This window comes from Pan paniscus, chromosome 6, assembly GCF_029289425.2.
Source record: "Pan paniscus chromosome 6, NHGRI_mPanPan1-v2.0_pri, whole genome shotgun sequence".
In the NCBI taxonomy this organism is placed as follows: domain Eukaryota; kingdom Metazoa; phylum Chordata; class Mammalia; order Primates; family Hominidae; genus Pan; species Pan paniscus.
The window spans coordinates 139,805,165-139,824,797 of NC_073255.2; the positions used below are offsets into that span (position 1 = coordinate 139,805,165).

General features: G+C 41.3%; 1 protein-coding gene across 2 annotated transcripts in view; it reads right to left on the reverse strand.

Annotated features, from left to right (window-relative positions):
• FBXL13 (F-box and leucine rich repeat protein 13) overlaps window positions 1-19,633 on the reverse strand; it is a 263,877-nt gene that overhangs the window by 151,666 nt on the left and 92,578 nt on the right. For both annotated transcript variants that reach the window (XM_008963814.5, XM_008963808.7), the window contains exons 8-9: window positions 5,370-5,465; window positions 883-1,015 (exon numbers count right to left, since the gene is read on the reverse strand). In XM_008963814.5, coding sequence (XP_008962062.1) covers window positions 883-1,015; window positions 5,370-5,465 — 229 coding nt within the window. The remainder of the gene's footprint in view (window positions 1-882; window positions 1,016-5,369; window positions 5,466-19,633) is intronic.

The window sequence follows — 19,633 nt, forward strand, 5'->3', positions numbered from 1 at the left end:
CATAAAAAATGATGAGTTCATGTCCTTTGTAGGGACATGGATGAAATTGGAAATCATCATTCTCAGTAAACTATCGCAAGAACAAAAAACCAAACACCACATATTCTCACTCATAGGTGGGAACTGAACAATGAGATCACATGGACACAGGAAGGGGAATATCACACTCTGGGGACTGTTGTGGGGTGGGGGGAGGGGGGAGGGATAGCATCAGGAGATATACCTAATGCTAGATGACGAGTTAGTGGGTGCAGCGCACCAGCATGGCACATGTATGCATATGTAACTAACCTGCACATTGTGCACATGTACCCTAAAACTTAAAGTATAATAAAAAAAAAAATATATATATATATATATATATATAAAAAGAATAGACCAAGAACCAGCTGGGCACAGTGGCTTATGCCTGTAATCCCAGCACTTTGGGAGGCCGAGGCGGGTGGATCACTTGAGGTCAGGAGTTTGAGACCAGCCTGGCCAACATGGTGAAACCTTGTCTCTACTAAAAATACCAAAAAATTAGCCAGGCATGGTGGCGCATGCCTGTAGTCCCAGCTACTCGGCAGGCTGAGACACGAAAATCATTTGAACCCAGGAGCCGGAGGTTACAGTGAGCCAAGATCGCACCACTGCACTCCAGCCTCGGAGACAGAGTGAGACTCCATCTCAAAAAAAAAAAGAATAGACAAAGAACCAACTCCCAGGGCATGCAATACAGTAAGAGCTGCACTATATTATACACTTATTAAATGGTTATAATTGGTATCCTTATGACCTAAAACTGTCACTGAAGTTTCCTTTTTAATCTATGCTTTTCTGTATATTTGTTTAATTGTAATACAGGAAAGCAAGACAAATAGTTGTAATGAACATACTTACTGACAGATCTGAAAGTTTTGGGTCGGAGAAGACAACCACGAAAATTCAAACGCAGCACATTTAAACGCCACCTTTGCAAAGTAGACACTATATATTTATCTGGAATCACATTTTTCACTGAGGAAAAATCAATCTAAAAAGAATAAACAAAATGCATTAAGAAATGAGAAAGTCCCCAAAAACAATTGCAGCAAAAACAATAATAGACAAATGTGACCTAATTAAACTAAAGAGCTTCTGTACAGCAAAAGAAACTATCAATAGAGAAGACAGACAACCTACAGAATGAGAGAGATATTTGCAAACTATGCATCCAACAAAGGCCTAATATCCAGAATCTATAGGAAACTTAAATCAACAAGCAAAAACAACCCCATAAAAATAGGCGAAGAACATGAACAGACACTTCTCAAAAGAAGAAATACAAGTGGCCAAGAAACAGATGAGAAAATGCTCCACATCATTATCAGATAAATGCAAATTGAAACCACAATGAGGTCGGGCACGGTGGCTCATGCCTGTAATCCCAGCACCTTGGGAGGCCAAAGCGGGTGGATCACTTGAGGCTGCGAGTTCAAGACCAGCCTAGCCAACATGGCAAAACCCCGTCTCTACTAGAAATACAAAAATTAGCCAGGCGTGGTGACACACGCCTGTAGACCCAGCTACTTGGGAGGCTGAGGCATGAGAATTGCCTGAACCTGAGAGGTGGAGGTTGCAGTGAGCTGAGATTGTGCCACTGCACTCCAGCCTAGGTGACACAGCAAAACTCCAACTCAAAAAAAAAAAAAAAAATAGATAGAGCTAAGGAAATTTGGGGGCAAAAGGTACTCCATAACTCCACACAATTTTGTGACTATATATATATGTATATATATATATTTTTTTTTTCCAGACTGAGTCTCTCTCTGTTGTCCAGGCTGCAGTGCAGTGGCACGATCTTGGCTCACTGCAACCTCTGCCTCCTGGGTTCAAGTGATTCTCCTGCCTCAGCCTCCCAAGTAGCTGGAATTACAGGCACCTGCCACCACGCCCGGCTAATTTTTGTATTTTTAGCAGAGACGGGGTTTCACCATTTTGGCCAGGCTGGTCTCAAACTCCTGACCTCAAATGATCCACCTGCTTCAGCTTCCCAAAGTGCTGGGATTACAGCCATGAGCCACCATGCCTGGCCACTTTTGTGATTATAAATGTAATCCAACCTTTGCCTTAACAATTCTAAGAATTTATTCTGCCGTTGTAATCATACATGTATACAATGCAACACTGAGAAACAGGATATTCACCACAGGATTTTATTAACGAAAGATAGGAAACAACCTAAATGTCTTTCGATAGGAGACAGATTAAATAAATTGAGTGACTTCCATACAACAGACCACTGGACAAAAGCTGAATTCAGGGCAAAAAAGCACAACTCAGAAAGAGAAAATCTAAAGCAATAGAGTCCAAGTATGCTGCTCTCTGATTGGCTGATTCAATTCAGGGACAAAATGCACAGTATCTAGAGGACTTACTGGACCCGAACCCTTCATGAACATTACTCGTTAATGCCAAGCATTTTATGAGAGTTGGGACTCAGGGCTCAAAGTTATATCATTGTAAAAGAACCTTAAGAGGAGAAATTCTATGCTGCTAGTTAGGGGAAAGGCAAATGGCAGACCTGGCATTCTCTTATAAATAGTTGATAATTAAGAGCACACACTTTGTAGTCAGACAAATCAGAATTTGAATCCCATCCTAGCCATTTAACCATGTTGGCTATGACTTAACTAAGGCTTAGTTTTTTTTCATCTGTAAAATGGGAAAAATAACAGTGCCTAACTCAGGAGGCTGCAGAGACAAACTGAGAAAATGCAAATAAAGTACTTAGTGTAGCATCTGGCATATAAGAAAGCATTCAATAAATATTAGCTACTATTATTACTTCAAAAATACATGACAAAGCACACAAAATATGGAGTACATAAATTTTAAAAAGCATGGAATAGGACTAAAATACACAACACATAAATCATATTTGACATTCTTAGTGTGTCTGCATGCATGCAGAAACACATATACTCTGGCAATTTCTAATATGAACTCCTAGGCTGGCACTTATGTACTATTTTTGCCACAGTACTATTTTTTAACCTGAAACATGTTTGTGTTTCTCATTCCAAAGAGACATTAGGGAGAGGACTCAGCCAACAATAAAAAATAAGCAAATAAGCACACGTCCCCCAACAACTTCTCTTATCTGTTTCTTGTAAGATACTTTAATATCAACAAACGTGGTCATTTATGCCATCAACCAATGTTCAGTGGCAACATTTTCCCTGTTGTCTAAAGTCCAGTCAATAGCTGACTTCACAACCCCTCCTTATTGCTAATGATTGAAGGACTGATGATATCACGTGCTCAGACTGACCTATGAATAGGGGGACTGGTGCCATTTTGTAGAAGCTCTAAAACTTAACTCAAAGAAATTAAAAGGAGTTGAGAAGGTTTCGGGGCTCTAGCTTCATAAGTTAACTCAACATCTTTACGTCGCATCTGGACACCATCCCATTCTTGGTTGCACTACTCTCACTCTGTGCAACAATGGCAAGAAGAGAACTGATTTCATCTTACCAAACCTATCTTAGCTAACAAATTAGGTGTTCCTGTCTTAATTTTATTTTTGGTTTAATGTGGTGATTCTCGAACTTTAGCCTGCATCAGAATCATCTAGGTGGGTTGTTAAAACAGATTACTGTTTACTACCCTAAGAGTTTCTGACTCAGTAGGTCTGGGATGGGGCCTAAGAATTTGCATTTCCAACAAGCTACTGGGTGATGCTGATACTACTGGTTCCAGGACCACACTTTGAGAACCACTGGCTTAAAGTAATAAATCTCTAAATTATGTTACAGATATTTGGGGATGTTGCTTTTTCCTTTGGAAAACCTACAAAGAAGAAAAAAATGAATCCAAATGGTCTGGAGGAGAAAGAATATATACAATATTTAGATAATGAAATGTCTTGCAGAAGCTGGCAGGAGTTAGAAAAAGCCAACACTTCTGCCCAGAGACCTCACTAGATAAAGACCAACAGCATTACAAGTACATGGCAGTGAGGAACGAAGCCAGGGTAGGAAGTTACACTGCTTTATGTTCAGCAAATTTCTCTTTCCACAATTGTATGTTGCTCCATCCTCCTATTTCTGCTTTTATTTGTGAGTGGTCACATGTGGCACAATTATAATCAGCATTTTTAGCACAAACAATAACTTTATTCAGAAGGCAATGAGAAATTGCCTGTTCACAGGAAATTGGATGTTCACAAATGTAAACTTTTAGCTGACAATATTAGCAATATTATTTATCAATCAGCCCTGGCCACTCCAAAAACCTCTGCTCTTGTCAATTTTGCATACCATCACCCAGGTACACTAAGGTCATCCTTGTAATCCTGTTTTGTTTTGTTTTGTTTTTTTGAGATGGAGTCTCACTCTGTCACCAAGCTGGAGTGCGGTGGTGTGATCTTGGCTCATTGCAACCTCCACCTCCCGGGTTCAAGCGATTCTCCTGCCTCAGCCTCCCGAGTAGCTGGGACTACAGGCGCACGCTACCATGCCCAGCTAATTTTTGTATTTTTAGTAGAGATGGCGTTGGCCAGGATGGTCTTGATCTCTTGATCTTGTGATCTGCCTGCCTCGGCCTCCCAGAGTGCTTGGATTATAGGCGTAAGCTACTGCACCCAGCCAATCCTCTCTCTCTTTTTTTTTTTTTTTTGAATGATACAGAGTCTTGCTCTGTTGCCTAGGCTGGAGTGCAGTGGCACGGTCTCAGCTCACTGCAACCTCCACCTCCCAGGCTCAAGCAATTCTCCTGACTCAGCCTCCTGAGTAACTGGGATTACAGGCACCTGCCACCATGCCTAGCTAATTTTTGTATTTTTAGTAGAGACAGGGTTTCACCATGTTGGCCAGGCTGGTCTCAAACTCCTGACCTCAGGTGATCCGCCCACCTTGACCTTCCAAAGTGCTGGGATTACAGGCATGAGCCACTGTGCCCAGCATAATCCTCTCTTTTTAGTGGAATTAACTCTTCCAAAAATTATGAGTTATGAAAAGGCCATTGCACACCTCACACCCTAAACATCTTTCCCATGGTCATGGACTTAACATATAGTCTATGCTCATGAAAAGGAAGTAGGGACACTGTAATAAAACCAGAATGGAGTACAAACTATCCAATAAAATGGAGCTTTGTTTCAATCCAAAAATGATATTCATTTATATTTACATTTAAAAATACTAATGATGTATCTCTTAAAATAGCATTATTATCTTTTTTATCTCTTCCCCCAGGCTTGTGCCTGGACAAAAGAAAACCAAATTCACTTGCTGCTGGTGACCACAGAGCATGGAAGAAGGTGTCCCCACAACAGCTGGCTTCACAGCAGTCCATTCTCCTTTAAAAACTAGTGTAAAGACATAGTTCAGTTAGTATCTACTTACAGCATTCCACAGTGAGTTTAGTTGTGTCATCAACATCCAGGCATGATTAACTTGACCACATATTATCACATCTTTTAAACTGAGGTAGAAGAAAATCTAAACACAAAGAAAAATACACAACTTTGAAAAATGTGAACTTTGATGTAACTTGTCCACTTACCTTTTGTCTGTGTGTGTGCACACATGTGCGTGCACACACACACGCATTAGTAATAATAAGGTAATCCATACTTTGCAAATAGCAAGAGTTTAAGTGCTAGAATTTTATCTGAAGATAGGAGTTTGATCTAAAGTACTGGAACTTACCTGCTGACTCCTTTTATATAATGTAATCCTTTTAATTGATAGTGGCAGAAGGATGGTGAGAAAGATAAGCATATTTGTTTTATTTTTTGAATGAAGATAGAATTCTGCTAGAAAACTAATGATTTCCATAAATAGTCATTGGTACATAGAAGGCAATCAATACTGTCTGCTGAACTAAACTACATTCCTTCTAAAGATATAGGATTCCTCAGAGAAGAAAAAAAAAGGATTTCTGGGAAAGAGCAATAAACACATTTTGGCTTCTACTTCTGGAAATGTGGTAGACCAAAAAATCAGGAAATCCTGCTGGTACAAAACATCAGTAAATGCTAAAAGAAACATTTTTTAAAAACATAATTCAGTTGTCAAGAAAGTAAAACAAATATGCAAGGACCCAATCCTTATAAACCCAGACTGATAATAAGGTGCTTCATGCTATAGTTGCTTGGGAGGGAGGAACAATAAAGATGGTTGCTGCTTTTCATAATAAAATGGGTTCAGATTTTACTGGCCATGCAGAGACATAAGAAAGTCACCAGGCCTGTACAAAGCTGGTACAGTCATGCTCTGCATAATGATATTTCAGTCAATGATGGGATGCATGTATGACAGCAGTCCCGTAAGATTATAATGGAGCTGAAAAATTTCTATTGTCTAGTGACATCATAGCCATTGTAATATCATAGCACATTTACTTAATTTTTAAATAAATTTAGTGTAACCTAAGTGTACACTGTTTATAGTGTAGTACTCTATCTGTAGTTGTGTACAGTAATATCCTAGGCCTTCACATTCACTCAACACTCACTCACTGACTCATTCAGAGCAACTTCTAGTCCTCCATTGATAAGTGCCCTATATAGGTGTGCCAATTTTAATTTTTTTACCATATTTTTACTGTACATTTTCTATGTTTAAATATATACTTATCATTGTGCTACAATTACCTACAATATTTAGTACAGTAACATGCTGTACAGGCCTGTAGTCTAGGAGTAATAGGCTATACCATACAACCCAAGTGTGTACTGGATTATACCATCTAGGTTTGTGTAGCACTCTATGATGTTCACACAATGACAAAAATCACCTAATGACACACTTCTCAAAAGGTATCCCCATCATTAAGCAATGCGTGACTGTAATTGAAACTGAGTCAGAAAAAAAAAAAGAAAAGAGAGAGAGAGAGAAATCCAGGATTATGAAACAGAAAGAAATCACGCCTGTAATCCCAGCACTTTGGAAGGTCGAGGCAGGTGGATTGCTTGAGGTCAGGAGTTCAAGACCAGCCTGGCCAACATGGTGAAACCCTGTCTCTACTAAAAATACAAAAATTATTGCACACGTCTGTAATCCCAGCTACTCGGGAGGCTGAGGCAGGAGAACTGCTTGAACCCAGGAGGTGGAGGTTGCAGTGAGCTGAGATTGCACCACTGCACTCCAGCCTGGGCAATAGAGCAAGACTCTGTCCAAAAAGGGGAAGGGAAAGGAAAGGGAGGAGAGGGGAGGGGAGGGGAGGGGAGGGGAGGGAAAAGAAAAGAAAAGAAAAGAAAAGAAATCAACCATATTGGCAAAAGAAAAACTAAGGTATCTAGCCTGGTATCAAAAAGATCTCTCGCCAGGCACAGTGGCTCACACCTATAATTCCAGCACTTTAGGAGGCTGAGGTGGGAGGCTTGCTTGAGCCCAGGAGTTCAAGACTAGCCTGGGCAACATAGTGAAACCCCATTTCAACTAAAAATTTAAAAATTAGTCATGTATGGTGGTGCACACCTATAGTCCTAGCTACTCTAGAGGCTGAGACGGGAGAATTGTTTGAGCCTGGGAGGCTGCGGCTGCAGTAAGCCATTGTCATGCGACTGCACTCCAGCCTGGGCAACAGAGCAAGACTCTGTCTCAAAAAATAAAATAAAATAAAATCTCTCAAAGAATTTGTAACCATATTGACCATTTTTGGTTTGAGTTAAACAGAAATAATAATAAATTCATTTTTTTTTTTAAATGAATGAAAAGAAAAAAAGAGTTTGTAACCAAGGCCAGCGATTATGTGTGTTGGGATTTAAATTTTATCATGCCTGGGATCCAATTTGAATTTGTTACCTTTGTAAATGGATTTGATATATTAATGTGCAAAGAGGTTCCACTGGTAATAACTCTGGGACATTTGGCAGAAATAAATATCATTCTCTCTAAAGAGACAGACACAGTCAAGCCAGGCCTTACAGGATACCCATGGATTAAGCCCTCCAAAAACAAGCTCCCAATCAAAAACTGCAAAACACAAGAGGAAAAGGAAGTCCAACAAGATTCAAAAGAAACCTTTAAAGTGATGAAGACATAAAAAGAAAAATAAAACTCTTGAGACAAATGTTGTCAAAACAGTACTGGGAAGATCTGTAAAAGAACCAAATAAAATCATGAAAATTAAAAATATAGTTATTGAAATTTAAAACTCAGTGGGTGAGTTAAATAGCAGATGCGACTCAGCTAAGAAGAGAATCAACAAATGAATATGTACCTGAAGAAATTACACAGGATAAAATGTAGAGAAATAAAGAGACGAAAAATATAAAGGATGCTAAGAGACACATTACATAACATGAAAAGGTCCAACACACATCTTTACAGAATTTCCAGGAGGGAATAAAGAGAATAAAATCAAAGCAAAATTTAAAAATACCACAGACTAAAATGTTTTAGAACTGATGAAAGGCAACACTTTTCAGATTCAAAAAGCACAGGAAGTTCCAAGCAGGAAAATGAAAATATATCAATGGCATTATAAGTGAAACTGCAAAAGGCCAAAGCACAGGAAAATTTTTCAGGCAATTTGACACAGATTACATACAAAAGACTGTCATGTAGACAGAACAACATAAGGTGGAAGTCAGCAGAAACTATCAATCTGAGATACCATATGCAAGTAAATTACAACTCAAAAATGAGTATTAAGACATTTTTGGCTGAGTGCAGTGGCTCACATCTATAATCCCAGCACTTTGGGAGGCTGAGGCAGGCAGATCACCTAAGGTTGGGAGTTTGAGACCAGCCTGACCAAGATGAAGAAACCCCCTCTCTACTAAAAATACAAAATTAGCCAGGCATGGTGGCACATGCCTGTAATCCCAGCTACTTGGGAGGCTGAGGCAGGAGAATCGCTTGAACCTGGGCGGAGGTGGCGGTGAGCCGAGATCGTGCCATTGCACTCCAGCCTAGGCAATAAGAGCGAAACTCCGTCTCAAAAAAAAAAAAAAAAAAAAAGACATTTTTTGCCAGGCATGGTAGTACACCTGTAGTCCCAGCTACTTGAGAGGCTGAGGCAAGATTACCTGAGCCCAAGAATTGAAGGCCAGCCTGGGTAACATAGCAAGACTCTGTCTCTAAAAAATTTAAGGCCAGGCACAGTGGCTCATGCCCGTAATCCCAGCACTTTGGAAAGCCAAGGTGGGCGGATCACCTGAGGTCAGAAGTTCAAGACCAGCCTGGCCAACATGGCAAAACCCCATCTCTACTAAAAATACAAAAATTAGCTGGGTGTGGTAGCATGCACCTGTAATCCCAGCTACTTGGGAGGCTAAGGCAGGAAAATCGCTTGAACCAGGGAGGCGGAGGTTGCAGTGAGCCAAGATCGTGCCACTGCATTCCAGCCTGGGAGACAGAGTGAGAGTCCATCTCAAAAAAAAAAAAAATTTAAAGACACTTTGACACATAGACTGAGAGTTTGCTTCCAATGGACCCTTCACAAAGGAACTTCTAAAGAACACTGAAATCAGAAGAAAGGCATGAAATGCAAATAATAACAATGGGCAAAAAATCTAATAAGTATATGGGTAAAGCCATTAACTTTATAAAACAGTATCATGATGACAAACGTGGGGGTAGAACAATAAGATGGAACAAAAACACTAGATAATAATAACACTCTAACACCAGAGACAGTAATCAAGAGTTAGTGTTCTAAATTTCAATTATTATTCAAGAAGAAAGTATAAATATTAATTTACTTTAGGCCTTATTAATAAATGTACACATTAAAAATATTTGAGTAACCAGTAAAATAGTAGAAATAGAATGGTTATCTTCTACAACATGTTACAAATATTTAAGAGTAACCAGTAAAATCATAGAAATAGAATGTATATCATCTAAAACATGAAAGTAGAAAAAAGGGGGTAGATTTAAATACTCAATAAATAGTACACTACTTGGTAATGGGTGCACTAAAATCTGACTTCACCACTATACCATTCATCAATGTAACCAAAAACCACATCTATCCCAGAAGCTATTGAAATTACTTTAAATGTTTTTATTTTTTAAAAATTCAATAAAGTCAGGAAAGGGGAAAAATAAAACATATAAAAAGATAATAAATAATAAATAAAAAGATAATAAATAGTATAAAATGAAATTAGAAAAATGAACCCAAGTATATCAATAATCATAATAAATTTAACAAAATGTATTGGTTAGAAGACAAAAATTTTTTATTCCTAAAAATGCTTTTTGCTTTAATGTTTTTCCCCCAATATTAATATAGCTATCTATTTTCTTTTCTTAGTTTTATTTTTAATTGACAAATAATAATTAAAATGCATTTATGGTTAAAATGTGGTTTTGATGTATGTTTATAATGTGGAATGATTAAATCAGGTTAATAATTAAGAAATCACCACCTCACATAATTATCATTTTTGTGTGTGAAGAAAACATTTAAAATCTACACTTTCAGGCACGGAAAGACAAATTCTCCATGATTTCACTTCTATGTGAAATTTTAAAATGTTGGACTTACGGAAGTAACGAGTAAAATGATGGTTATCAGCCTTCCTTTCATTTGTGTTCATTTTGTTTTTGAAAGATTCTCCCCAACGCCCGAAAGCTTGAAGGAATGAGTAACTCCTCTCTTCTCAGGCCCAGTCCCAAGGCACAAGGCCACTTGTACCAGCAGCGTGAGTCAGCAAGATAGCAGAAGCAGGAAGAGAGCCGGCCAGAAGACACCTACCCTGGCCGGAAGACACGTACCCCCGAAGATCGAGAAACAGGCCATCTGGGTACCACATAGCAGTTACATCAGACTGGGACACTTCCTGTTTACAGAAGACTATAAAACCCTGCCCCCTACTCATTTGGTGCTGACGCCATTTTAGGCCTTAGCCTGCCTGCACCCAGGTGCTCATTAAAACAGCAGGTTGCTCCACACTGCCTCGTGTTGTCTGTTGGCACACTCTCAAGAGTTTGAACGGATACAAGAATCTTTCATCTGGTGCCGAAACCCCGGGAGGGGCTCCGGTCTTCGTCCCCCGTGGACCTACCCCTCCGCCCCAGAAAGCAGGCCACAGCAGCCGGACAAAGGAAGCTCCTCAGCCTCCAGTTGCTTCTCTGTGCATGCACATCAGTCACTGATCTCACCTACTGGTAAGTTTCCCGGGAGCCCGGTTAACAAGGAAAAATCCATACAGCCTCTCTTGGTTTCTCCAGTCTGAAAATCCAACACTGGTCCAAGAAGGCTCCGACGTGTGCCAGGTACTTGCTGATCATCTGGTCTTAGGGGGACGCCTCTAAGCCATTTGATCCCGTTCCGGGAACGAAAAAGGCAGCGGTGACGATCGCTCCTTTCATCGTCTCCCTCCACCATCCAGGATGGTCTCCTTTTTCCCTGTTTTCCCGAGCCTACCCTCAGTTATGGGAAACTCCCCATCCTCAATTCCAAAAAACAGCCCTCTAGGCTGCCTCATAAAAAACCTGTAAACCTGGCCAGGTGCGGTGGCTCATGCCTGTAATCCTAGCACTTTGCGAGGGTGAGGTGGCCGGATCACCAGGTCAGGAGGTCAAGACCATCCTGGCTAACACGGTGAAACCCTGACTCTACTAAAAATACAAAAACTTAGCCGGGCATGGTGGCAGGCACCTGTAGTCCCAAGCTACTCAGGAGGCTGAAGCAGGAGAATGGTGTGAACCCGGGAGGCAGAGCTTGCAGTGAGCCAAGATCACACCACTGCACTCCAGCCTGGGCGACAGAGTGAGAGTCCGTAAAACAAACAAACAAACAAACAAACAAACAAAAACCTGCAAACCTTAGGCCTCAGGCAAGACATCCATCCTCCTTGTCTTTTTTTGCAATTCAGACTGGCCACAATATGAATTGAATAATGGGTCCTAATGGCCCGCAAATAGAACATTCGACTTTACAATTTTAACTGATTTAAGCAATTATTGCTGACGACTGGAGAAATGGGGAAAAACTCCTTATGTCCAGCCCTGTTTGCACTCAGATCACAACCCGACCTCTGTAATTCTTGCTCACCTGTTCAAATCCTCCTTTATTCTCGCCACCCAGATCACCTTTCTCCTCCCAACTCCACATATTTTCCTCGTTAGATCCAGCAGACTGCTGTCCATTCCTCCCAGCCCCTGCCTCTCCCTCTCAGCCGTCTTCTTTAACCCCCTAAGCCTCCTCTTTATCTTCTCAGCTGCAATCTTCTCAGCCTTCATCTTCCCAGTCGCCATCTTCCCAGCCCCCATCTTCCCAATCAGCAGTATCCACTTCTTTTCCTACACTGTCCTCTCCTCAGGACAATTCTAGCATTGTCTGTACTCATTACTCATTCTCCTTCCTCACTGCCCTTTCCTGAAGCCTGTAAACCCATCCCACCACCTTACGCCCCTATCTATCCTCCACTGCCTATCAACTTAACCCTCCTTCCCCCTTCAAACCCTCAGCAGGAACCGCTTCCAGGTTCTTCCTTCTCTCCCACCCATACTCGCTCAGGCACCATCTTTGGCCCATGCCCCACCCTTAGTTCAGCCCCTGTGCTAGAGAGCCCCCTTCAGAAAGTAGCAGGAACTGGAGGCATTGTTAAAGTTTATGTTCCCCTCTCCCTCAGTGATCTCTCTCAAATTAACAAAAGACTCAGTTCATTTCCAGAAGACCCTACCTCTTACATTAGAGAGTTTCAGTACCTCACCCAGTCTTATGAACTAACTTGGCATGACCTCTACATTATCCTCTCTTCCACCCTCACCCCAGAAGACTGGGGCGGTATCTGGACCCTAACTCAGGCACATGCTGATACAATTCATCACCAAGCTCCTGCTCAGCCTACTGGTGCAAAGGCAGTCCCCAACCAGGACCCCCACTGGGATTATCAAGATGGGGCCTCTGGACGCTGCTGTCGAGACCACATGATTGTGTGCCTCCTTGCAGGACTCAAAAAGGCTGCCCATAAAGTGGTAAACTATGAAAAACTTTCAGAAATCACCCAAGGTCCTAACGAAAACCCAGCCCTTTTTATCTCTCGTTTAACTGAAGCCATGAGAAAATATACCAACCTAGACCTAGCCAGCCCAGAAGGAACCGATATTTTAAACCTTCAGTTCATCTCCCAATCCACCCCCAATATTCAGCGCCAGCTTCAAAAACTTGACAACAGCCCTCAAACCCCACAACGAGACTTTCTTAATTTAGCCTTCAAAGTCTTTAACAATCGTGATGAGGAAAGTAAAAGGCAAAAACAGGCAGGGTTTCAAATGCTTGCCTCCTCCATCAGGGGCCCTGCAGGCCATGGGGCCACAGCTCCACACAGAAGCCTCCTAGCAATCCACCTCCACCTGGTGCCTGCTTCAAGTGCGGCAATGAAGGCCACTGGCCCACACAATGCCCAAACCCAGGTAAGCCCACGAGGCCATGCCCCCTCTGCGGAGGACCCCACTGGAAGTTGGACTGTGAGCGGCCCCTGCAAGGACCACCCCCATCCCTTCCTGAGCCAATCAAACCCTCCTACTCAGATCTCGTCAGCCTTGCCACTGAAGACTGATAGTGCCTTGGAACAGACACCCCAGCAACTACCATCGCTTCATCTGAGCCAAGGGTAACCCTGATGGTGGCAGGTAGGCCAGTATGTTTTTAAAATTAATACAAGGGCAACCTATTCTGCTTTCCCTAATTTTTCAGGACCCACCCAGTCCTCCCAAGTCTCTATTGTGGAAATTGATGAACAAGCCTCCAAACCCTGAGCCCCCACCTCCACTTTTCTGCTCCGTGCACACCTTTTCCTTCACTCACTCTTTCTTAGTCCTGCCCTCATGCCCAACTCCGCTCCAAGGCATCCTTTCAAAACTCCACACTGCTCTCCACTTCCACGTTCCCCATAATACCCAACGCATCAACCCAGACCCCTCTGGGGCTTCTTTCTTCTACTCCAACCTCCCACCTTAAAACATGCAACCTTTCCTTATCCCCCATCTGTAGTTAGCCCCCTTGTTTGGGGTAATTCCACACCCTCAGTCGCAAAACACCACACTCCCGTCCGTCCGCATTACCCTTAAAGAGCCCACCCAGTTCCTATCACAGAAGCAGTATCCCATCCCCCAAGCAGCTCTCACAGGCCTAACGCCTATCATTTCTCACCTCCTCGCCAGTCACCTACTCCGCCCAACATACTCCCCTTTTAACACACCAATTCTACCTGTTAAAAAACCAGATGGAACTTATCGCTTAGTCCAGGACCTCAGTTATTAACCAAGCTGTATTCCCAGTATGTCCAGTAGCTCCTAACCCATATACTTTACTTTCTGCAATTCCCTCCAATACCACCCATTTTTCTGTTCTAGACCTAAAGGATGCTTTTTTCACAATTCCTTTACACCCTGATTCCCAAAACCTCTTTGCCTTTACATGGGAAAACCCCAACACCCACGGAGTCCCTGTGTATGATCACTTAAACAGAGAAAAACGATCCTTAAAGGTAGGAGGAAGCCAAAGACGGCAAGAGGACGAGTGGCCCCTGCAACGGATCATCGAATATTATGGTCCTGCCACTTGGGCGGAGGATGGTTCACGGGGTTATCGCACTCCCATATATATGCTAAATAGAATAATTAAGGCTACAGGCTGTTCTAGAGATAATCACTAACCAAACCGCCTCCGTCCTGGAAATGGCTCGCACAATGACAAAAACAAATGTGCGTGGCAATTTATCAAAACAGGCTAGCACTAGACTACTTATTAGCAGAAGAAGGTGGAGTCTGTGGTAACTTTAATGTCTCCAATTGTTGTCTTAACATAGACAATAATGGAAAAGCAGTTCTAGAAATCGCTTCAAACATCAGAAAAGTAGCCCATGTACCAGTCCAAACCTGGAAAGGATGGGACCTGGCAAACCTTCTAGGAGGATGGTTCTCTAATTTAGAAGGATTTAAAATGCTGATAAGGACAGTAATCTTCATCATTGGGCTCCTCCTTTTTCTCCCGTGTTATCCCACTGATAATAAAAGCCATTAAAACTCTTGTTGAAACTACAGTTAACTATGTTTATTGTGGCACTATTCACAATAGCAAAGACTTGGAACCAAGCCAAATGTCCAACAATGATAGACTGGATTAAGAAAATGTGGCACATATGCACCATGGAATACTATGCAGCCATAAAAAATGATGAGTTCATGTCCTTTGTAGGGACATGGATGAAGCTGGAAACCATCATTCTCAGCAAACTATCGCAAGGACAAAAACCAAACACCGCATATTCTCACTCATCGGTGGGAATTGAACAATGAGAACACGTGGACACAGGAAGGGGAACATCACACACCGGGGCCTGTTGTGGGGTGAGGGGAGAGGGGACGGATAGCATTAGGAGATATACCTAATGTTAAATGACGAGTTAATGGGTGCGGCACACCAACATGGCACATGTGGCACATGTATACATATGTAACTAACCTGCACGTTGTGCACATGTACCCTAAAACTTAAAGTATAATAATAAAAGAAAAAGAAACTACAATTAATTGCCAGACAATCCAGACAATGCTCCTGCTACAATGACAAGATGGATACCAACCCGTCTCTCAAGAATACCAAAAAAATTAAGGTTTTCTTTTTCCAAGGTGCCCACGCCACCCCCTATGTCATGCCTAAAGTAGTTATTGAGAAAGTCACCCTTTTTCCCTTTTTTCTATAACCAAATAGAAAGGAATGAAGGATTCTCCCCAGGGCCTGAAAACTTGAAGGAATGAATAACTCCTCCCTTCTCAGGCCCAGTCCCAAGGCACAAGGCCACTTGTGCCAGCAGTGTGAGTCAGCAAGATAGCAGAAGCAGGAAGAGAGCCGGCCAGAAGACACCTACTCTGACTGGGAGACACGTACCCCTGAAGATTGAGAAAGAGGCCATCCAGGTACCACATAGCAGTTACATCAGACTGGGACACTTCCTGTTTACAGGAGACTATAAAACCCCTGCCCCCTACTCATTTGGTGCTGACGCCATTTTAGGCCTCAGCCTGCCTGCACCCAGGCACTCATTAAAAAAGCGTGTTGCTCCACACTGCCTCGTGTTGTCTGTTGGCACGCTCTCGGGGTTTCAACTGATACAAGAATCCTTCAGTTTTGTATTGTATTTTAGTTGGATTTTTAAAGTTTATCTCACAAAGAGGGTGACTACATAATAATTAAAGGTAGCAATTCACTAGAGATTATAGCAATCCTAACTATGCAAGCATCTAATAACAAAGCCACAAAGTGACAAGGAGAATCTGACAAATCCATAATCATAATGAAAGATAATATCAAAACGATCTCAATACTTGATAGATCAATGCAAGGAAATAAGTCTTCGATTTCTCAGTGCTCCTGTAAAAAGCACTAGCCTCCAGAGGCATGGAAATCTACATGATATAAAGATAGGTAATTTTACCCTTCACTTACTTTACAAACATTTTACTTTCCACCTACTATTGAAATTAGATCTGTAGTTATTCGTAGACAAATAGTTATTTGTCTGACAAACAGTTAATTGCTCTGATCCAAAAGAATAATAAAACTTCTCTTACCTCCCCAAGAAAGTCAAATGGTCACAGCCTGGATTAGTCAAGATTCCAAGGTGTCAGGAAGATCCCTAATTTACATTTCAAGAAGAAATGGGTCCCAGGACCTTGGAGACATGTCTAGGTCATAAAAGCTGGAGATGCTAGGGCTTACCTGGCCCTTGGAGAGATGCATTCTAAGAAGTCTTGCCTCTCTCTTTTACTTATAAATACCTTTGTGATTTTATTAGGTCCACCCAGATAATCCAGGATAATCTCCCCATTTCAAAATTCTTGACTTAATCAAATCTGAGAAGACTCTTTTGTCACGTAAGGTAACATACTCACAGGTTCTGAGGACTGGGATATGGACACCTTTGTAGGGGGTGGGGTAATGTTCTACCTACCATACTATATGAGGGAATAATAAACACTAAATTTAAGACAGCAAATACCTCTGAGGGAGAAAAGAGAATGCAGTCATGGAGGCTTTAATTGTATGTTATGTTTTATTTCTTAAACTGGGTGGTGAGTGTACAGTTGCTCATTAAATTTCTTTGCATGCCTGAAATATTTTATTGAATAATCTCACTTTTTAATAAAAATACTTAGGAATAAATTTAACTAATTTAACTAAAAAGGTGAAAGACTAGCATACTGAAAATTACAAAACATTGCTGTAAAAAAATGTAAAAAGGCCTAAACAAATGGAAAGACATCCCATGTTCATGGATTGGAAGACATAACAACGATAACAGAAATTGAATCAGAATTTAAAATCTGCCTCTGAATAAACACCAAACAAACATGGGCCAAGAGTTTTATAAGACCATTCTATCAAATATCCAAAGAACAGACCCTACAAACAATAAAAATACTAAGATGTCAATACTATCTAAAGTGATCTATAGATTCAATGTAATCCCTATAAAAATTTCAAAGGCTTTTTTTGCAAAAATGAAAAATCTGACCCTCAAATTTGCAGTAAGTGCAAGGAGTCACAAGTAGCCAAAACAATTTTGAAAAAGAACAAAGTTGGAGGACTCACATTTCCTGATTTGAAAACTTACTACAAAGGTATAGTAATCAAAATATCAAGGTACAGGATAGACATATAGACCAATGGAATAGAGCTGAGAGACCAGAAATAAATCCATACATCATGGCCAAGTGATTTTCAACAAGTGTGGCAAAACATTCAATGGGGGGAAAAAAGTCTTTTAAATAAATGGGACTGGGACAACTGGGTATCCAAATGTAAAAGAATGAGTTTGGACCCTCTACCTTACACCATATAGCAAAATGAAGTCAAAATGAGATAAATGACCTAAATATAAGAGCTAAAACCAGCCAGGTGCGGTGGCTTGTGCCTGTAATCCCAGCACTTTGCAAGGCTGAGGCAGGCGAATCACGAGGTCAGGAGATTGAGACCATCCTGGCTAACATGGTGAAACCCCAGGTCTACTAAAAATACAAAGAATTAGCCGGGTGTGGTGGCGGGCACCTGCAGTCCCAGCTACTCAGGAGGCTGAGTCAGGAGAATGGTGTGAACCTGGGAGCCAGAGCTTGCAGTGAGCCGAGATCGTGCCACTGCACTCCAGCCTGGGCAACAGAGCGAGACTCCATCTCAAAAAAAAAAAAGAGCTAAAACCATAAACTCTTAGGAAAAAAATAGGGATAAATAAATCTTCATGACCCTGCATTTAACAAAGAATATGACACCAAAAGCATGAGAAACAAAGGAAAAAATAAATAAGAGTTAATCAAAATGAAAACCTTTTGTGTGTCAAAGAACATGATAAAGAAAGTAAAGACTTCACTTTTTGCCTGTATGTACTGGGAGGGCAAGAAAAATGCCAGCAATTAAATGAGTTGTTGAAATGGCCAACAAGCCTTGGAAAGGTATTATGTTGGATCAGGTGGCCTGAAAGCTGTACTTGTAGTTTTGTACCTACTGTACTTGTAGGATATTTTTGAAGACAGAGGAACTATTATAATTAGTCCTATGTTCAGAGAGGTAAAAGCAACTAGAAAAGAGAAGTGGCAGCACAGAAAAGTAGTAGAAATATAGAATCAATTTTCTGAGCATACAGAGAAAGAACAAATGACTTGTTTAAAAGGGTCCATTTTAATGTTCTTCCTTTTTATACTGGTAAATACTTTCTAGTCCAAGAAATCTGGCTCCGAATTTCCTAAAATTTTTACTTATTTGATCTATTCCCCTGTATGTACCCATCTCCCATTGCCTGCGCACCTTTCCTGTGCAAATGCCCCCCCTTACCCACCTCTTTTTCTGACATTCCACACAGGCCAGTCTCTCATCCCACAGACTTGTTCTCAAAGAAGACATACTTTCTCTAGAAGATAGTATCCTAAAGAGCATTCTCCTATTGTCTTAGTCCATTTGAGCTGCTAAAACTGAGTACTATAGACTGAGTAACTTATAAACAAGAGGATTTTATTTCTCACAGTGCTAGTGGCTGGAGGCCTAAGATAAAGTCTCCAGCAGATTCAGTGTCTGGTGAGAGCCCACTTCCTGGTTTATACACAGTCATTTCACTGTGTCCACACATGGCAGTAGGACCAAGGAGAATCTGGGATCCCTTTTATAAGGGCACTAATCCCATTCATGAGGGCTTTGCCCTCATGGCTTAATCATTTCCAAAGACATCACCTGCAAATACCATCACATTGGGGATTAGGTTCAACGTCTGAGTTTTGCGGGACATAAACATTCAGTCTATAGCAACTATGTTTCCCAAATTCCATTAAAAGCCAAAATATTATTTTGACTATACAGGTCCAAATGGGTCTGTAATCCCAGCACTCTGTGAGGCTGAGGCGGGCAGATCATGAGGTCAATGCTGGGTTACAGCCCAGCATTCAAACACTGGATCCCGGGCACATATAGATACACTCTTCTTTTTCCTCCACTGTGGAGTAGCAGTCCCACTTCTCCTTGATAGTTAGGGTCAATTACTCCACCCAACACAGTAATTCCCTTCTTTGCCTGTTGATTCAGGGGCATGAGGAGTTCATAGTGGTTGGGTGGCAGTCTTAACTTTTAGTTCGATAGAACTATCATTGTGCGTCCTGGTGTAAACATTCCTCCTTTTTGAACCAAAACCTCTAGGTTATCAGCATAAGCTTAT